The sequence below is a fragment of the Psittacula echo genome (assembly GCF_963264785.1).
Source record: "Psittacula echo genome assembly, chromosome: 4".
Lineage (NCBI taxonomy): Eukaryota > Metazoa > Chordata > Aves > Psittaciformes > Psittacidae > Psittacula > Psittacula echo.
The window spans coordinates 83,696,422-83,711,443 of NC_137738.1; the positions used below are offsets into that span (position 1 = coordinate 83,696,422).

Sequence of the window (15,022 nt, forward strand, 5' to 3'; positions counted from 1 at the left end):
AAATAGATGACAAAGGCACAATCTGCTTGCTGCTAACAGTGCCTCTGTAACATCACAGGCTATCTCTAAGCTATATTTTCCACTGCTTTGCCAGCTTGCAAAACTTTTAATGGAACAAGTTTTTCTGGCAGAAGAACACTGATTTTTATCTTTAATGAGCAGCCTCTCTATCATTTAGCTCCAGGAAGCAGCTTCCTGGTTGTAAACTGCCTGAGAGTGCTGACAGCCAGTCAACTTCAAAAGCAGCCAGGAAAACCTTTCTCGCTAACTTTGGGAAGGAATTCAAAAATGCTGAAAGGTGCAGATGATGTTGTTATGGAGCATGAGGAATCTGCTTCCCGACATGGAGAAATGACAAGCTGGGATATCAATGACATCAAACTTCCCCAGGTATGTGTCTTTGTCTTAGAAATTTATGAAGTTCTGACCAGTCATCTCCACCGTTGATCTTCAGTGCTTTCTCAGTCATCTATGCTTCATTGCCTTTATTCTCTTTGCCACATTGAGGTATGGGACAGTGTTTTACTGGAAAGCTAGAAAATATTGGGCAAATATTGAAGTTTCCATGCATTGTTCCTTAAATGTATTACTGAAAGACCTGCAGATACTTGAAAAAGAGCAATGCTGCAGATGTGTTGCCTTTCTTGTCCATTGGTGGATGAGGCACAGAAAAAGGAAGGGTGAAAAGAAAAACCTCCTGCTGTAAGTACTGAATTAGAGATGTCCAGGACTTGCTTTTTGCCCTGGGTAGTGTTTTATGGGAAGTTAGTGCAGCACACATGGCTGCTTTGCAACTCTGGGTGCTCAGCCTTGCTGCAGATCGAGCATGGAGGCAACACTCCTTCTATGAACACCTAGGAAAAGCTTGTTTTGTTTTTGCAGAGATTTGCTGAGAGGCAGAATAGTGATCTGTGCATCCCTCAGTCCTTTTCTAGTCCTCTTACCTAAAAATTTCAACCATGCTCTTCACTGAAAGCCCACAGCACCCTGCATGCAAACATTGTCTTCATGTCCCTCAACCCAGCACACTTGTGACAGATTATTCCTGCTGCGATACTTCAGCATGCAGTTCTGCCTTTCATCTCCTAACTCTGCCTTCTTACCTGATCCCAGTCTCTTCCCTACTATGCCACTGCTGTTCACGCAAAAGCTCCATGTTCCAAACTGCCTCCTTCCCTGCCCTCTACTCCAAGGTCACCTTCACCTGCATTTCAGCCTGGAGGCTTCCTCCACACCCTTCCCTACACTATCTGATGGCTCTAGAGGGAGCACAGGAGTTTTTCTTTCAGTGGATGCTCCCTCTCCTGCAATGGTTCTCAGTGGCTGGGATCAGCAATTTCAAGGACATTCCTAACAAGTTTTATAATCCTACAAGATCTTTTCCCTCAAACCATAACGGATATGTTAGGTGCTTTACAACTTACTGCATTTTACTGTGTTGACTGTACCAAATGAGGTGTTGTGTTTGGTCCCTTGTTTGTCTGTTGTTTGGGTTTTTTCCATTAAGTTTTATTTTAATTGTTCCTTGTAGTGTTGTCTTTTTGTTTTGTAGCTTAGTCCACAGCAGTGAAAATAAAACCTGTCCAGAATGCCAGGTGTCTTTGTTTTGGACTTCAGAAAAATCACTGTGGAAGTCTGTCACAGCAAAAGGCCAAAACGAACCGAAGTCCAGAACCAAACACCCGCCTAAATGTGGGCATAGTCTCCACCTGATTCAGTATTTGCCTTTTTTCCAGTGAACTGAGCCAAATCAACACAGATGACTCAGTGTAGCAGTGCTGAGAACAGCCTGAAAGGTGAAGCAGGATGTCTGCTGTGAGAGGCTAACAGTAGTTAGTCAGGTGGTGACTGCTGCCTGCAAGGAAAGTATCTGCTATTTTACGTCAGGCACCTCACCTTCCTCTCCCAGCCAGGTCCTGTACTGAGCTGGACCCATGGGTGAGTTAAAACAGCCTCCCAGCTAGGCTTTCCTGATGCTTTGGGGCTCACAGGGAGCCATAGGGAGCTGTGGCTTTCCTGCCTTCTCTCCACTGTTCCCTCCTGCCAACCAGCATCGTCTGACAGGGTCCTGGAAAACCGGGTCTGCTGAGTTCTTGCACACGCTCTTCTTTTCCTCAGCCTAAAACGTGGCTTGCTTTGGTCTCTCCACAGGATATAAGACAGATAGATGGGTTTCAAGAATGGCCAGATTCCTACGTAAAGCATATCTATAGCTCGGAAGATAAAAATGCCCAGAGGCACCACAGCAGCTGGGCAATGAGAAACACCAACAACCACAATTCTCGCATCTTAAAAAAGTCCTGCCTCGGAGTGGTGGTATGTGGCAACAACTGCTCAACCTTGGATGGGAGGAAGATTTACCTAAGACCAGCCATATGTGATAAAGCAAGGCAAAAACAACAGCGTGAGTATGAACACTGACTGTTCATTGTATGACAGTCATAAGTGATCACAACACAAAAATCAAGCTAGAGGATACCCTTGGGATTATCCAGCCTTTCAGCTGTCATTCTTTATATTCAAATGCAACTCTCGATTTTGGAACAATGCATTTTACATTTCTTACTTTTGGGTCAGGAGTTGTTTGCTTGTTTGGTTTCTTGCTTTTTCCTTTTTTAGTCTCTTTTTCTGATGGTTGGGGATTGATTCCCAGCCTTCTCTGGCCCATGAGTGAGGCTACTGAGAAAGCTGTGCAGTGCAGGCAGCTTTCTGCTGTGCTGTTCCTACTGACCTGAGTGTAGCTTCAGTATTGTATGGGCCCAAGAGTAACTTAGGAGACAGCTCTTGCAGGAAAGAAGTTGCTCATAAATTCTGATGACTGGAAAATAGGCCTCATAGTCATGTCACTGGAGCAACACAAAGAAAACAGAGAACATAACCTGCAGGCACATTTTTAATGAGACCATTCCAAACGATTGTTGACTGCTCAGTAGAGCTAACACATACTGATTTCTGGATCTGATGAACATTTTGGCTAAAGAGAAGTATTGCTCAAGCACTTACTGAGGTCAGAATGCTGTCCTCTATCAAAATCAGACAAGAACACATGAAATTCCGGACACTGCCAGGTTAAGAAAACCTAAACCAGACCATGATAATAAATGAAAAAATTATACTAAAGCTATAATAGAAATAACTTTTGCTAATTGTATTTACTACTGGAACAGAATAAAGGCAATAATTAGTTTGCTTATATTGATTTTTGGTTACATTTGAAATTTTTTGGCATAGTTTTTTCTCAGTGTAGTTTCTGATCATCATTTTTGTTCCAGGGAAATGCTGTCCAAACTGCAATGGGCCCCTGAGGCTCCTTTCCTGCCGAGGCCATGGGGGTTACCCAGTTACCAACTTCTGGAGGCATGAAGGACAATTCATATTTTTTCAGGTTGGTGTAAAATTACCTTACACTGTGCAGGTTAATTGTAATTTTAAAGACTGGGTTTTAAGATTGATTAAGGACAGGTTTTGTTCAAATAAATAAAGGTCATTGAATACGACAAGATCAAATGACTGTAAGGAGAAAAATTTTCTGAGTGAGGCAAGGTCCCAAGCTGCCTGATCTAACCCTGAACTTAGCCCTGCCTGAGCAGGAGGTTGAGCTAGACCTCCAGAGCTCCCTTCCAACCTGAATTAACCTATGCTATTATGATTCTCCAGCATATTAGATTTTTTCACTTAAGCTCCCATGATTTTGAATCACTTTGCCTCAGGTACATAGAAACCAACAAAGTCTCAGAAAATCAGAAACGCCATGTTCTCTCAACCTTTTCTCCCAGGCACCATGAATAAGCACGAGGTTATCTTAGAGCAGGAAACGGTTCTACCCGAGGGACTGTCTATGGAAAATGCCATCTCTGTGTTATATGTAATTTCTATATGGAAAACAATGTATGCAAGTGTTTAAATACTGGGCACTATTTCTGGAAGATGTAGTCCTAGTTTAGTACCATAACCATTGAACTGTCTCCTGTTTTCCAGTCTTTCACTTATGTGCAGGTTAATAAAATTGATTCTCTATGGAAGCTAAAGGAAATTAATGTTCTGATAAAAATGTCTGAAGTGTGAGAAGGATGGAAATGACTGCAGGAACACTGTAGCCAGGCTGCAGAAGACCCAGTGGCTTCAACTGAGGCTCTAGTGTGGGAGTCTTTTCTGCACATAAATATGGTGCACTGGTTTTATGATTTCAGAGAACTTCTACCCCATCACTCTTCATCTGGGATACATTTGTTACTTGAGCTCACATTAAATAGGTCTTACCATAGAATCATAGAATGGTTTGGGTTGGAAGGGACCTTAAACCCCCAGTTCCAATCCCCCTGCCATGAAGAGGGACACTTTCCACTCGACCAGGTTGCTCAAAGCCCTGTCCAACCTGGCCTTGAACACTTCTAGGGACAAGCCAGCCACAGCTTCTTTGGGCAAAGAATTTCTTCCTAATATCTTATCTAAATCTCCCTTCTGCCAGTTTAAAGCCATTCCCCCTTGCCCTGCCACTACATGCCCTTGTAAAATGTCCTTCTCTAGCTCTCTTCTAGGCCCCCTTTAGGTACTGGAAGCTGCTCTAAGGTCTCCCCTGAGCCTGCTCTTTTTAGGCTAAGCAACCCCCCAGCTCTCTCAGCCTGTCTCCATTCCAGAGGTGCTCCAGCCCTTTGACCATCTTCATGGCCTTCCTCTGGACTCACTTAAGCAAGTCCACATCCCTCTTATGTTGGGGCCACCAAAGCTGGATGCAGTACTACAGGTGGGGGTTCCACAAGAGCAGAGTATAGGGGAACAATCCCCTCCCTCGATCTACTGGTCACACTTCTTTTGATGCAGCCCAGGACAGGGCTGGCTTTTTGGGCTGTGAGCACACATTGACTTATTAAATACAAAGTGTTAAATCAGGCCATATGCGTGGGTTTGGCCTGTGCTACAAATTCTATTCCCTTAAGATTAATAACAAGGTTGTTTCTAACTTTAACATACCATAATTACTTTCTAAAGTCCAAAGGAGCTCATGACCATCCACGTCCAGAAACAAAATTAGAAGCAGAAGCAAGAAGATCAACCCAAAAAGCACAGACAGCTTTTTCTCCATCTTGTCCAAGATTAAAAAGAATACAGGAACTTGAGGTAACTTTTATTATTGATCAATGAAATTGTGGGTTCAGTGATCCATGGTTCAAGCATGGTGGAGGTTATCTGGCTTTGGGTCTGGGTGACCACACATTCTGCCTCCCTGTGGTCAGTTCAAGAAGGAACAGAGCTATTCTCAGCATCCTTCTCTGCTCAGCACTGTCATCCACTGCCAGCACATCCTGCCTGGAGCCAATTTGGGCATGGTGGCAACATGGCATTACATCTATACTGTTAAACAAAGCAGGGCTGGAGGGAAAACTCAATCATGTCACTATTCTCGTCGTCCCTGCCATGGATTTGGCCAGTGCTAACTTGTGCTCCAAGACAACATGCCCTGGCACAGGTCAAGGAGAACAGCACGTGCCAGTGGCCATTTCCTGGCAGATTTTGGACCAAGTTGCATCAGGTTTGGGTCCTGTCACTGGACACAGCCTCCCTCCAACCCTAACTATTCTATGATTCTATGCCTTCTTCCTTCCCTTCCTACAACAGCTTCCTGGTGTTTTCACTTTGAATCATGTGGGAGTAGGAACAGACCAAAGATGTCCTAAATACCTAATTATAGAGCCTGCTCTTCAGCTGGTCTGACTCTGTGCAGCTGGTGTGATACCATTTAATTTCAGCTGGCTTCCCTGTTCATGGCTCTCCAGCAGGTTCTTTGGGGGTAAATAACCCATCATATTTGTGTTCTGCCAAGATTGGCTGCAATACGACTAACTCAGGAGCCTGATTTGACACACAAAATCTGTGTCACTGAATCTGCAAAAAGTCTTCTGGAAAGATTTGATTTTAATGTGCTCACAAGAGACAAGGGAAGAGAAAAAATATGAGCCCAAAATAGAGCAAGCGATACACAGGACGTTTTCCCTATGGCGTCAGCAGGTCTTTAGCTGAAGGTGGGCTGGGTCCTACATCAGGTTGTTGGAATTTCTTCTTATGGTGAGTGGAGAACAACTGAAAGGAGCTTTGCTACTCTGGCAGCCAGCAAAATCACTGTAATTAAATGGATGCAAAAGTAGAATTACAAAGAAGAGAGACCTGTAGGTACTCATCAAAAATGGTAGCACGAAGTGAGTGTTCTGAAAGGAAGTAAAGCTTGCAAAATTATAATCCAATAATTAGGGCAATTAAAGAAGTTGTGAAATATCCAGAACAAAAGACATAGGATAATTCTTGTGTGCTTCTCCCTCCCTGAAGGAAATTTCTGTTTGTGGGGTAAAAAAATGTAAAGACAGGAAAATCTATTAGTTAGAAATACAGGTAGAGTCTTGAAAATCTGAAGCATAATATTATTGTAGTGAAAAGATCACCTCAGAACAATCAGTTTGAAAAATCACACTTAGCTTTTACAAACTCCATAGGAAAAAAGGAATCTGTGGCGTCAAGTGTACTCGCATAATTAAATTTTCAGGTGTTTATTTAACATATGCTGGCAGTGGGAGCTGAGGGCTGTGAATGCGAGGTCTAACAATTCTTTCAGTGTAAAACAGGCTTTGAGCAAAATCTGGTGAAACAAACCCAGATCCGTGGTCTGGGAGCGCTGTTTGGTTTGCCCCTAAAGCCCACTGGCACTACCCCATAAGGAGGTTCTGCTACAGCACCTGCTTCGTTACCTGAATTAGTCGAATGCATTCATGAGTGTCTCATACAGGACGGGTGTTACGTCATGTTGCCAGACTACCCCTTGTTTTGCTAACCCATGCCGTGCTTTCCCAAGTTTCTGACAGGTGCAGTGCCGACGCGGGAGGCTTTGCCTTTACTTCTTTCCAAGCCAGACACTTACTCGCTACCGGATAATTTCAGTGGACACATAAGCAGAAGCTCGCAGGAGCCGGTGCTGAGCAGCTGCTCCGGGTGGATGCCATGCTCCAGAGCTGGGGAGGATGGGGGCTCCGGAGAGGTGCTGGCCTGGAGCAGGAGCCCAGCCCTCGGGAGCAGCCCCAGCACCAGGAGGCCTGGCAGCGGCCCTGCTGTCCCCTGCACAGCCCCTTCCCCCCAGCACTGCACCCACCTCAGCACCCCACACACCCTGCCCATGGAGAAGGATGGACATGGCCCCTTCAGGCATAGCACTGGTCCTTCAGGGGATGGATCCTGTGAGGACAAATCCCCGCTGGCCTACAATGGCTACGGCCTCCCTCCACTGCCCTACCCTGCGCCTCAGGGAGGTCCCTGCCCCATGGAGAGTGGGGCACAGCACCACCAACAGCTCTCAGTGCCTTCGAGGGGAAGTGAAGGACATGATGGTGAGGGAGGGCGCCACGTGGGTCTCAACTACTGCAATGACGACATGTTTTTTAACCTGTACCCATTACGGTGACCGGCTTTAAATGTCCTCTCCGCCGCCTCCTTTGGCAACAGGCCTAATTCTCCATCCCTGCTGCAACGCAGATGTCAAAGTGCTACCGTGCCGATTCCCACTTCGGCTGCTCTTGCAGGGCTCAGGTGGGGCTTTCATATACCTGAAGACTTGTCTTTGTTCAGGTTTTTTAAATGTTGTATTTTCCCCCACTATTTCATTGGTCTAATAAAAGGTATCAGCTCTGCTGACAGACCTTGCTGCCATTCTGTTTTGGTAGCATTTCAGTCCCCCTTGATACACAGTTTGCTCAAGCCTGTGGGACTGTGGAAGATGCAGACAAATTACCTCAAGGACCACAATGTCCTGTGTGCCCCTCTGCACTCTTCCAGCTCCTTTGGGCAGTGAGATAAGTTCTTCCACTGCACCAGCCCAGCAAAAGTATTGTGTAGAATCATCACAGAATGGTTTGGGTTGGAGGGGACCTATATTTCATCTAGTTCCACACACACCCCCCCCCCCCCAATATAGGCAGGGATGTTATTCACAAGACCATTTTGCTCAAAGCCCATCCAACCTGGCCTTGAACACTGCCAGGGATGGGGCAGCCACAGCTTCTCTGGGCAACCTGTGCCACTGCCTCAGCACCCTCTTAAAAATTTTTTCTTCTTAAGTCCAATTTCAACCTACCCTCTTTCAGTTTTAAACTGTTGCTCCTTTTCCTATCACTACAAGCCTTAGTAAAAAGTCTTTCTTTGTCTTTCTTATAAGCCCCTTTCATATACCCTTGTAATAAGGTTTCCCCAAACCTGCTCTTCTTTAGGCTGAACAACCCCAGCTCTCTCAGCCTGTCTTCACAGGAGAGGTGCTCTCATCTTTGTGGCCCTCCTTTGAACCTGCTCCAGTGCTTCTCTGCAGGGCTGAACCCAGTTTCGTATAAGTTTATGGTCAAGGTGGGTTGCTGCTTTTTCCACTCGTCATTTCTTTCATTGCAAACTATAACAAATCCTTCAGCATCTTTTTCCATACATCCACTTCCTTCTCTGACCACTACCGTAAGCTATATTTCAGCAGGATCTACCAGTTCCCTACATTTGTTTTAAAAAGTAGGTTGCTGAATATGTATTTTCTTGCCTGAACTTAATGGCCAGCTCAGAGATCTTTAGCAGAGCTTCCTTTGTCTTTTCCCATAACTCACATCTGCATGACTTCCCTGCTTGACTAGCCTCTGCTGCTCTCTGGACTGTTTCAGGAATTGCTATCCCTTGCCCCACAGAGGGAGGCAGTGACACACATCCCTGCTGCCATCTCTGCAAGAAAGAGCTGAGGGATGTCCTGTCTGAAGCCACATTTCATGGCTGGTTCCTTTAACCATGACGAAGATAGAGAGCCTCAGTTCCATGGTCCATCCAGCTGTTGGTCCTGACTGTGTCCTACCCTGCCTGCAAAAGCAAGTTGTGCCTTTAAGTTCGAGGCAAAGTACACCTTTTATTGGGATGAGTCTGGGAGGACAGTATTACTAGACAAGTGACAATAAAAACTTCACAGTACCTCAAACTGTGGTGTACCTTGTGTCCATCAAACACATTCAATCTTACAATTGTTTTGTGGGGTTTTTTGCTTGTTTTCATCTTTTTAGATTCCCTCTATTTAAAAAAAACTTTAGAATATATTACTTACTAGGGAAACAACTCTCATTGCAGGGGGTGGAGTTCAGAGACATTTATGAGGCAAGAACAAATTATATTGGTAGAGTGTTTCAAAATATTTACTGCAATTTGTGAAACAGGGGATGTGTAGTGATTTATGTGGACAAAATCTAAATGTAGATCACAAAATGACAGTCTGCTGTTTTATGTGAAGGTCAGTTCACCAAACTTTCCTTTAGTTTGTGAGTTACTCTCACGCTAATACCATACTTTTATGTCTTTTATGATGATTCTTTGGATTAGTAAGCCAGAGAAGGAAACTTTGATCAAGGGTAATAAAACCTCCACCTCTAAGACAGAAAAAGGCAAATCAACAGGAGCTATAAGTGCTTGTGCTTTGGGAGGTGAGCTGTGGGACTATGGGGACAGACAGGTCCCTTAGGGCTTCATGTCCAATAGCCAAGATTCCTCTGCAACTGCCAAATGACTGCCAAACCGGTCACACCAGCAGAGGACGGAGCAGGGCATGGACCATGCCTCCTCTCATCCTGTTCTGTCTCATCTCGCCTTTCCTCTGAATTCCTTACCTGTCCACTGCACCACTGCCAGCACCACCTTTCAGCAATGGTACCATACAGATGTGAGGCTAGGGGGCTCCTCGGACAGTGTTACTGCACCTAAGTACCATCAGTTCCCTTTACACCCACCAACCCCTTCCCCTGATTTTAAAATCTTCCAGCAAAAGCGATTTGATAATCACATAACCTGTTACACAGCTTCACCGTCCCAATCCCAACTGTTACCATTTTCACCTCACATTTGATTTTCTTTCCCAATGATTGACCATTTCTCCAAATCTTTGAAGATGTGTACTGTGAAACTCAGTAGAATTTTCACGGGCTTCCTAAAGGACTCTGGCCACCAAACTTCCCTAAAAGCCAATTACTACCAAACCTGTCTTCCTGCCTGAGACGCAGGAAACTTTTTGTTGGTTTGCCTTTAAGTTTGAAGCAAAAGGAAACCTATTCCTGTGAGCACAGCTCCACTTAGCAGCTACCTGCCATAGCAGGGCTGTATCTTCTTGCAGCTTGTGATCCCAAGCACCCAGAACCATCCCGCAGTTTGAGGGGACACCCAGTACCCATTCATGCAACATTCATGGCACCCAGTAAGTTTCCAAAAGGAACAAATTTCAGGCTCAAGGAAGACATGTTATTCCTTTAAAATAAGGAGGAAACTGAGACTTCATTATTTTTCTAAGGTTAAATGCAGAAAGGCTTTCCAGATTTATAAGCTGCCAGGGTCAGTTCAACCTTCCTGTGTTCTTGCAGTGACTTCTGTGCTGGCAGCAACTTCCTCCACTTCCTCCACCGTACAACCAGCACAGTGGGTCGATATAGTGCCAAATTTATATACGTTTGGCTCAAAATATGAAGATACCAATCTCAGCTCTGACCTTCTCAAAAACTACTTTTTGCAACATATTTCGGGATATGTGAAAAGAAACATATGCACGTTGCTGCTTCAACCCTCTTTTAATCAGCTCTAAGGTATTGTGCTCAACTGAGTGATAAGAATCAAAGGTGAAAGATGGCACTAGATGCATTATCCTCTGCAATTTTAAGAAGACATACATTATTCAGGGTAGCTTCCTGAAGAAACACCGTTTGATATGTGAGGATCCACCCACAGGTAACCCTGTAACCTTTCTCTCTGCTGTAGAAAATGGTTTTTTGCAAGGCACAGCTGCAGTAAACTATTAGGAAGGCAGCAGAGATGCAAGGAGGCCAGGATATGGATGATTACACAGGCAAAATGTTTTGTTCTGGCTTATCGTTGTTTCAGATGGCTCTAGCTAATGCCAGCGCTTACGAAAATATCCCTACATGGCATGGATGTTCCACGCTTGCTGCTTTCCTAAGGTCTTAGCTCTGAAAGCACTAGCCTTAATACTTAAGGGGTAATTCTTTGGGAGTAATCTCTGTACTTTTCTGAAACAAATATTTTTAGCTACAAGGGCTCTTCTGAGGCCATCAGAGAAGCACAGCAATGTTGCTCAGAATGATACATTAGCCAGACTGTATCTTACAGAAACAGTTTTATGGGTGTTTTTATGACTCATACAGCATTTAAAGATGAAGTCTAGACATATAATCAGAAAAAGCTATATTAATAAATACAAGGCAGCAGCTGGACACCTCCATTTTTTAGCATATTTATCCTCAGACTATCGCTGTGAGAAAGGGAAATGCTTTTGTATCAGTCATACCGATGGGGGGATGAGAAGGCAGAACAGAGATTTGACCCACATCTCCCCAGCCTTGGGCACACATACCCTGCATTTCTTCAGGCCTTCCTTTCCTCAGGGCCCCTACCTTTGCATGTGAAAAGATTTGCAGGTCAGACTGAGCACAGCCAGATGTTTTCACTTTCAACCCCCCCCAACCCCCCCCACCCCGTACAAAGCTCCTGCCCTTTGGTAGACTGAAGCTATAACTGCTTTATATGAACTGCAAAGTTATGGACTATTTTCTCAAATATGGTTTTAAATACGTCCTCTATATTTTTAGACAAAACAAGTGTGTCAAACTGCTGGTGGCAGGAAGGACTCCAGCTGAGGAAGCTTTAGGAGGTATACTCCTAAGTAATTGTATAAAGCTTTTTTTTTCTCACAGCCTTTGGGAGGTTTCCTAATCCATTTGGCTGGTACTCCCAGCAGTTTTGCTCTGCTTCCCCTCAGTGTAATAATTTGGGCCTTTCTAAGTAATTATGGCCAAGGAGTTTGAAAGGGACCATCTAATGTATTCTACTTTATTGCAAGCAAAATGCAGATGTGGTCCCTGTGGTGAATCTCAGCAGAGATATGGCCCATCTGTGCCAGGAATAGGCCTTACGTGGCAGGGTAGTGACTGGTGTGGGGACCCAGAGGAGGCAAAGGAAGATGGAAAGTTTATTTAAGAAGTAAAAATGAAGGATGTCTGCTGGTGTCAGAGTGAAAATAGATGTGATCCGTAATCAGAGCTTGAATAGGATATTGACATTGCACATCTGAACACTCTAAACAATTTGGACCTGGCTCTTGTGCAAGCTATGAAGACTGGCCCTGATTCAATACAATGCCCCTTTCTCCCTGCTGCAGTCCCTAGGCACTATTGGGTTTTTGCCTTTCACAAGGTAAACTTCACCAACATTCTCAGCTCCTGGAGCAAACAGGTCTCACCACTGATGCAGCAGAATCAGGTCAGGGAGCACTTAAACCCTACATACATAAGACCATGGGCCCTGACAGGATGTACCTGTGAGTGCTGTGACAGCTGGCAGGTGTGATTGTGAGGCCACTCTCAATCATCTTTGAAAAGTTAAGGTGACTGGTATAGCTTCCTGAAGACTGGGAGAAAGAAGTGTCACTCCTGTCTTCAAGGAGAACAAGAAGGAAGATCTGAGGAAATATAGGCCAGCCAGCTCCACCTCAAAATCTGTGATGGTAATGGAGAAAAATCTTCCTGGAAACTGCAAACATGTGAAGGACTAAAAAGTGATCAGGAGTAGTCAGCATGGATTTATCAAAGGTAAATTGTGCTTAGCCTCTGATACCTTCTACAGTGAGATGAGCGGCTTGGTGGATGGAGACAGGGAGCAGTGGTTGTTTTTTCATCTTGACTTTAGCCAGGATTTCAGCACTGTCCTCATAACATCCTCACAGACAAGCTCATGAAGGATGGACTTGCTAAGTGGACACTCAGGTGGAGTGAAACCTCCGCTATTCTGTGACTCTGGGAACATTTAGGATCAGCCATAGCTGTTCTCATACCAGACAACTGCAATATCCAGATGCTTCTGCTTGAATTAGCTGTGTACCATGTGCCACATCCGGAAAGTCATCCAAAGGCCTGACATATTGAGAACACCCCGGGGCAGAAGGACACTGCAGACAGCAGCATCAGCATCTGAACGCCACAACCATCCTTTGCTCTTCTTGTTGGATTTTTTTTATTTCTGTGGGCAATGTGAGATGATCTCCTGTATGGAAAGTAGTTCCTGAGGCACAGTCAGTCTCTTCAGAGGACAGAGCAAGACAGGAAGGTTTTTGGCCAGCTTTTCATTCTGAGCTCATTCCTTCTGTTTCCAGTTAGCAATTGAGGAAGCAAAACTGCCTAGTTGGGCTTGTCTCAGATGAGTGTTTTTCATTTCTCAAGACCAGTTATGTCAAGATTCAAACTTCACATCATTTGGCAATCATATCACCAGTGACATGTTTAAGTCTTCTGTTACCAAGGGTTGCCCAATTTATTTGCTCATCTAAAGACAGATTAGTCATAAATAACACAAACCACTGCATAAGACTGTCCTCTTTTCTTGTTGCTTTCCATGCCTGATGGGAACTGTTAAGCAAAGGCCAATGCAGACCCACTGAACCCCGCACTCCAAGGAAAGTGTGGATGCAGGAGGAGGGCATGAGAAAAAAGAACCAGTGTCTGCCCTTAGGGTGGGTGAAATATAGGATGAACAAATAGACCGTAGCCAAAGTGAGTTAAAATACAAGGTAATCTGATGTTTAGACAGTTTACTCCGCTGGAGTCATTCACCCTTCTCAGTCTTTGTATGTGCTAAAGAGAAAACCTCAGGCCAGACGGTAATCCTGCCCTGACCTTACCACACTTTCAGGCACTAAATCACCCCACCAAGAAGGACTGAACTTCCCATATAAGCCCCACTTACCTGCCAAGGCCCACCCCTGGAGAAATGGAAATCCAGAACTGCTCCTCTTCGTACAGATGGGTCACGGAAAGCACCAGCCCCGTCCAAGCACTGTCTGCATCAGGGGGCTGCTTCTCACTTTTGCACTCGTGCAGCCTGGGTGTGGGGGTCCCTTTGGCATGGGGCACTTGGTGCTCGGAGGCAGTGACCCAGAGGAAAGTCCCAACCAGTGCAGCCCGTATAGCTGCTCCCTGCTGATGTGGGGTTCATGTGCAGGATTACCTGCACAGACCACAGTTGTGCCACTGAAATTATAAAGATAGCACAATGCAGTGAAACACACAAAGCTTATCTGAAGAGCATCACCCAGCTACCAGGCTTCCAGTAACCTGCTCTTGTCTTCTCCTCTTGGCGAACAGGCCAACTCACCACTAGGAATGGGCAGAGGAAGGTTTTTCCCTCCAGTTCAAGTGAGGTACGTTCTGGTTTATTTTATTTTATAGCTCATTAGCTAACAATAGTTGTACAACGACTTTAACAGGGGGTGCTGATGTGACTTGACAAGCTCTAACTGCACTGAAGCACTCAGACGAGGCCCTCACTGAGTACTTCACTGCAATGATACTAAAACTCTTAGAATCATAGAATCATAGAATAGTTAGGGTTGGAAAGGACCTTATGATCATCCAGTTCCAACCCCCCTGCCATGGGCAGGGACACCTCACACTAAACCATGTCATCCAAGGCTCTGTCCAACCTGGCCTTGAACACCACCAGGGATGGAGCATTCACAACCTCCCTGGGCAACCCATTCCAGTGCCTCACCACCCTCTCAGTAAAGAATTTCTTCCTTAGATCCAATTTAAACTTCCCCTGTTTAAGTTTGAACCCGTTACCCCTTGTCCTGTCACTACAGTCCCTGATGAAGAGTCCCTCTGTCCAGCATCCTTATAGCCCCACTTCAGATACTGGAAGGCTGCTATGAGGTCTCCACGCAGCCTTCTCTTCTCCAGGCTGAACAGCCCCAACTTTCTCAGCCTGTCTTCATACGGGAGGTGCTCCAGTCCCCTGATCATCCTCGTGGCCCTCCTCTGCACTTGTTCCAACAGTTCCATGTCCTTTTTATGTTGAGGAAACCAGAACTGCACACAACAACTGCACACAACTCTTGCCACATATCAGCCTCCCCTTTTGTGAACTTCCAGAAAATGCTCCTTCAAAGGTACTAACTTCTGTACAGCTGAGCCCTGCT

The 15,022-nt window shown here is 45.1% G+C and overlaps 1 protein-coding gene across 1 annotated transcript; it reads left to right on the top strand.

Annotated features, from left to right (window-relative positions):
• Positions 1-288: 288 nt before the first annotated feature.
• On the top strand, positions 289-7,444 carry GCM1 (glial cells missing transcription factor 1; the record flags this gene model as incomplete). The annotated part of the gene is made up of 5 exons (XM_080615922.1): positions 289-390; positions 2,152-2,404; positions 3,273-3,385; positions 4,990-5,118; positions 6,842-7,444. The coding sequence occupies 5 exons, from the start codon at positions 289-291 to the stop codon at positions 7,442-7,444; spliced, it is 1,200 nt and encodes a 399-aa protein (XP_080472048.1).
• Between the last annotated feature and the right edge of the window lie 7,578 nt (positions 7,445-15,022).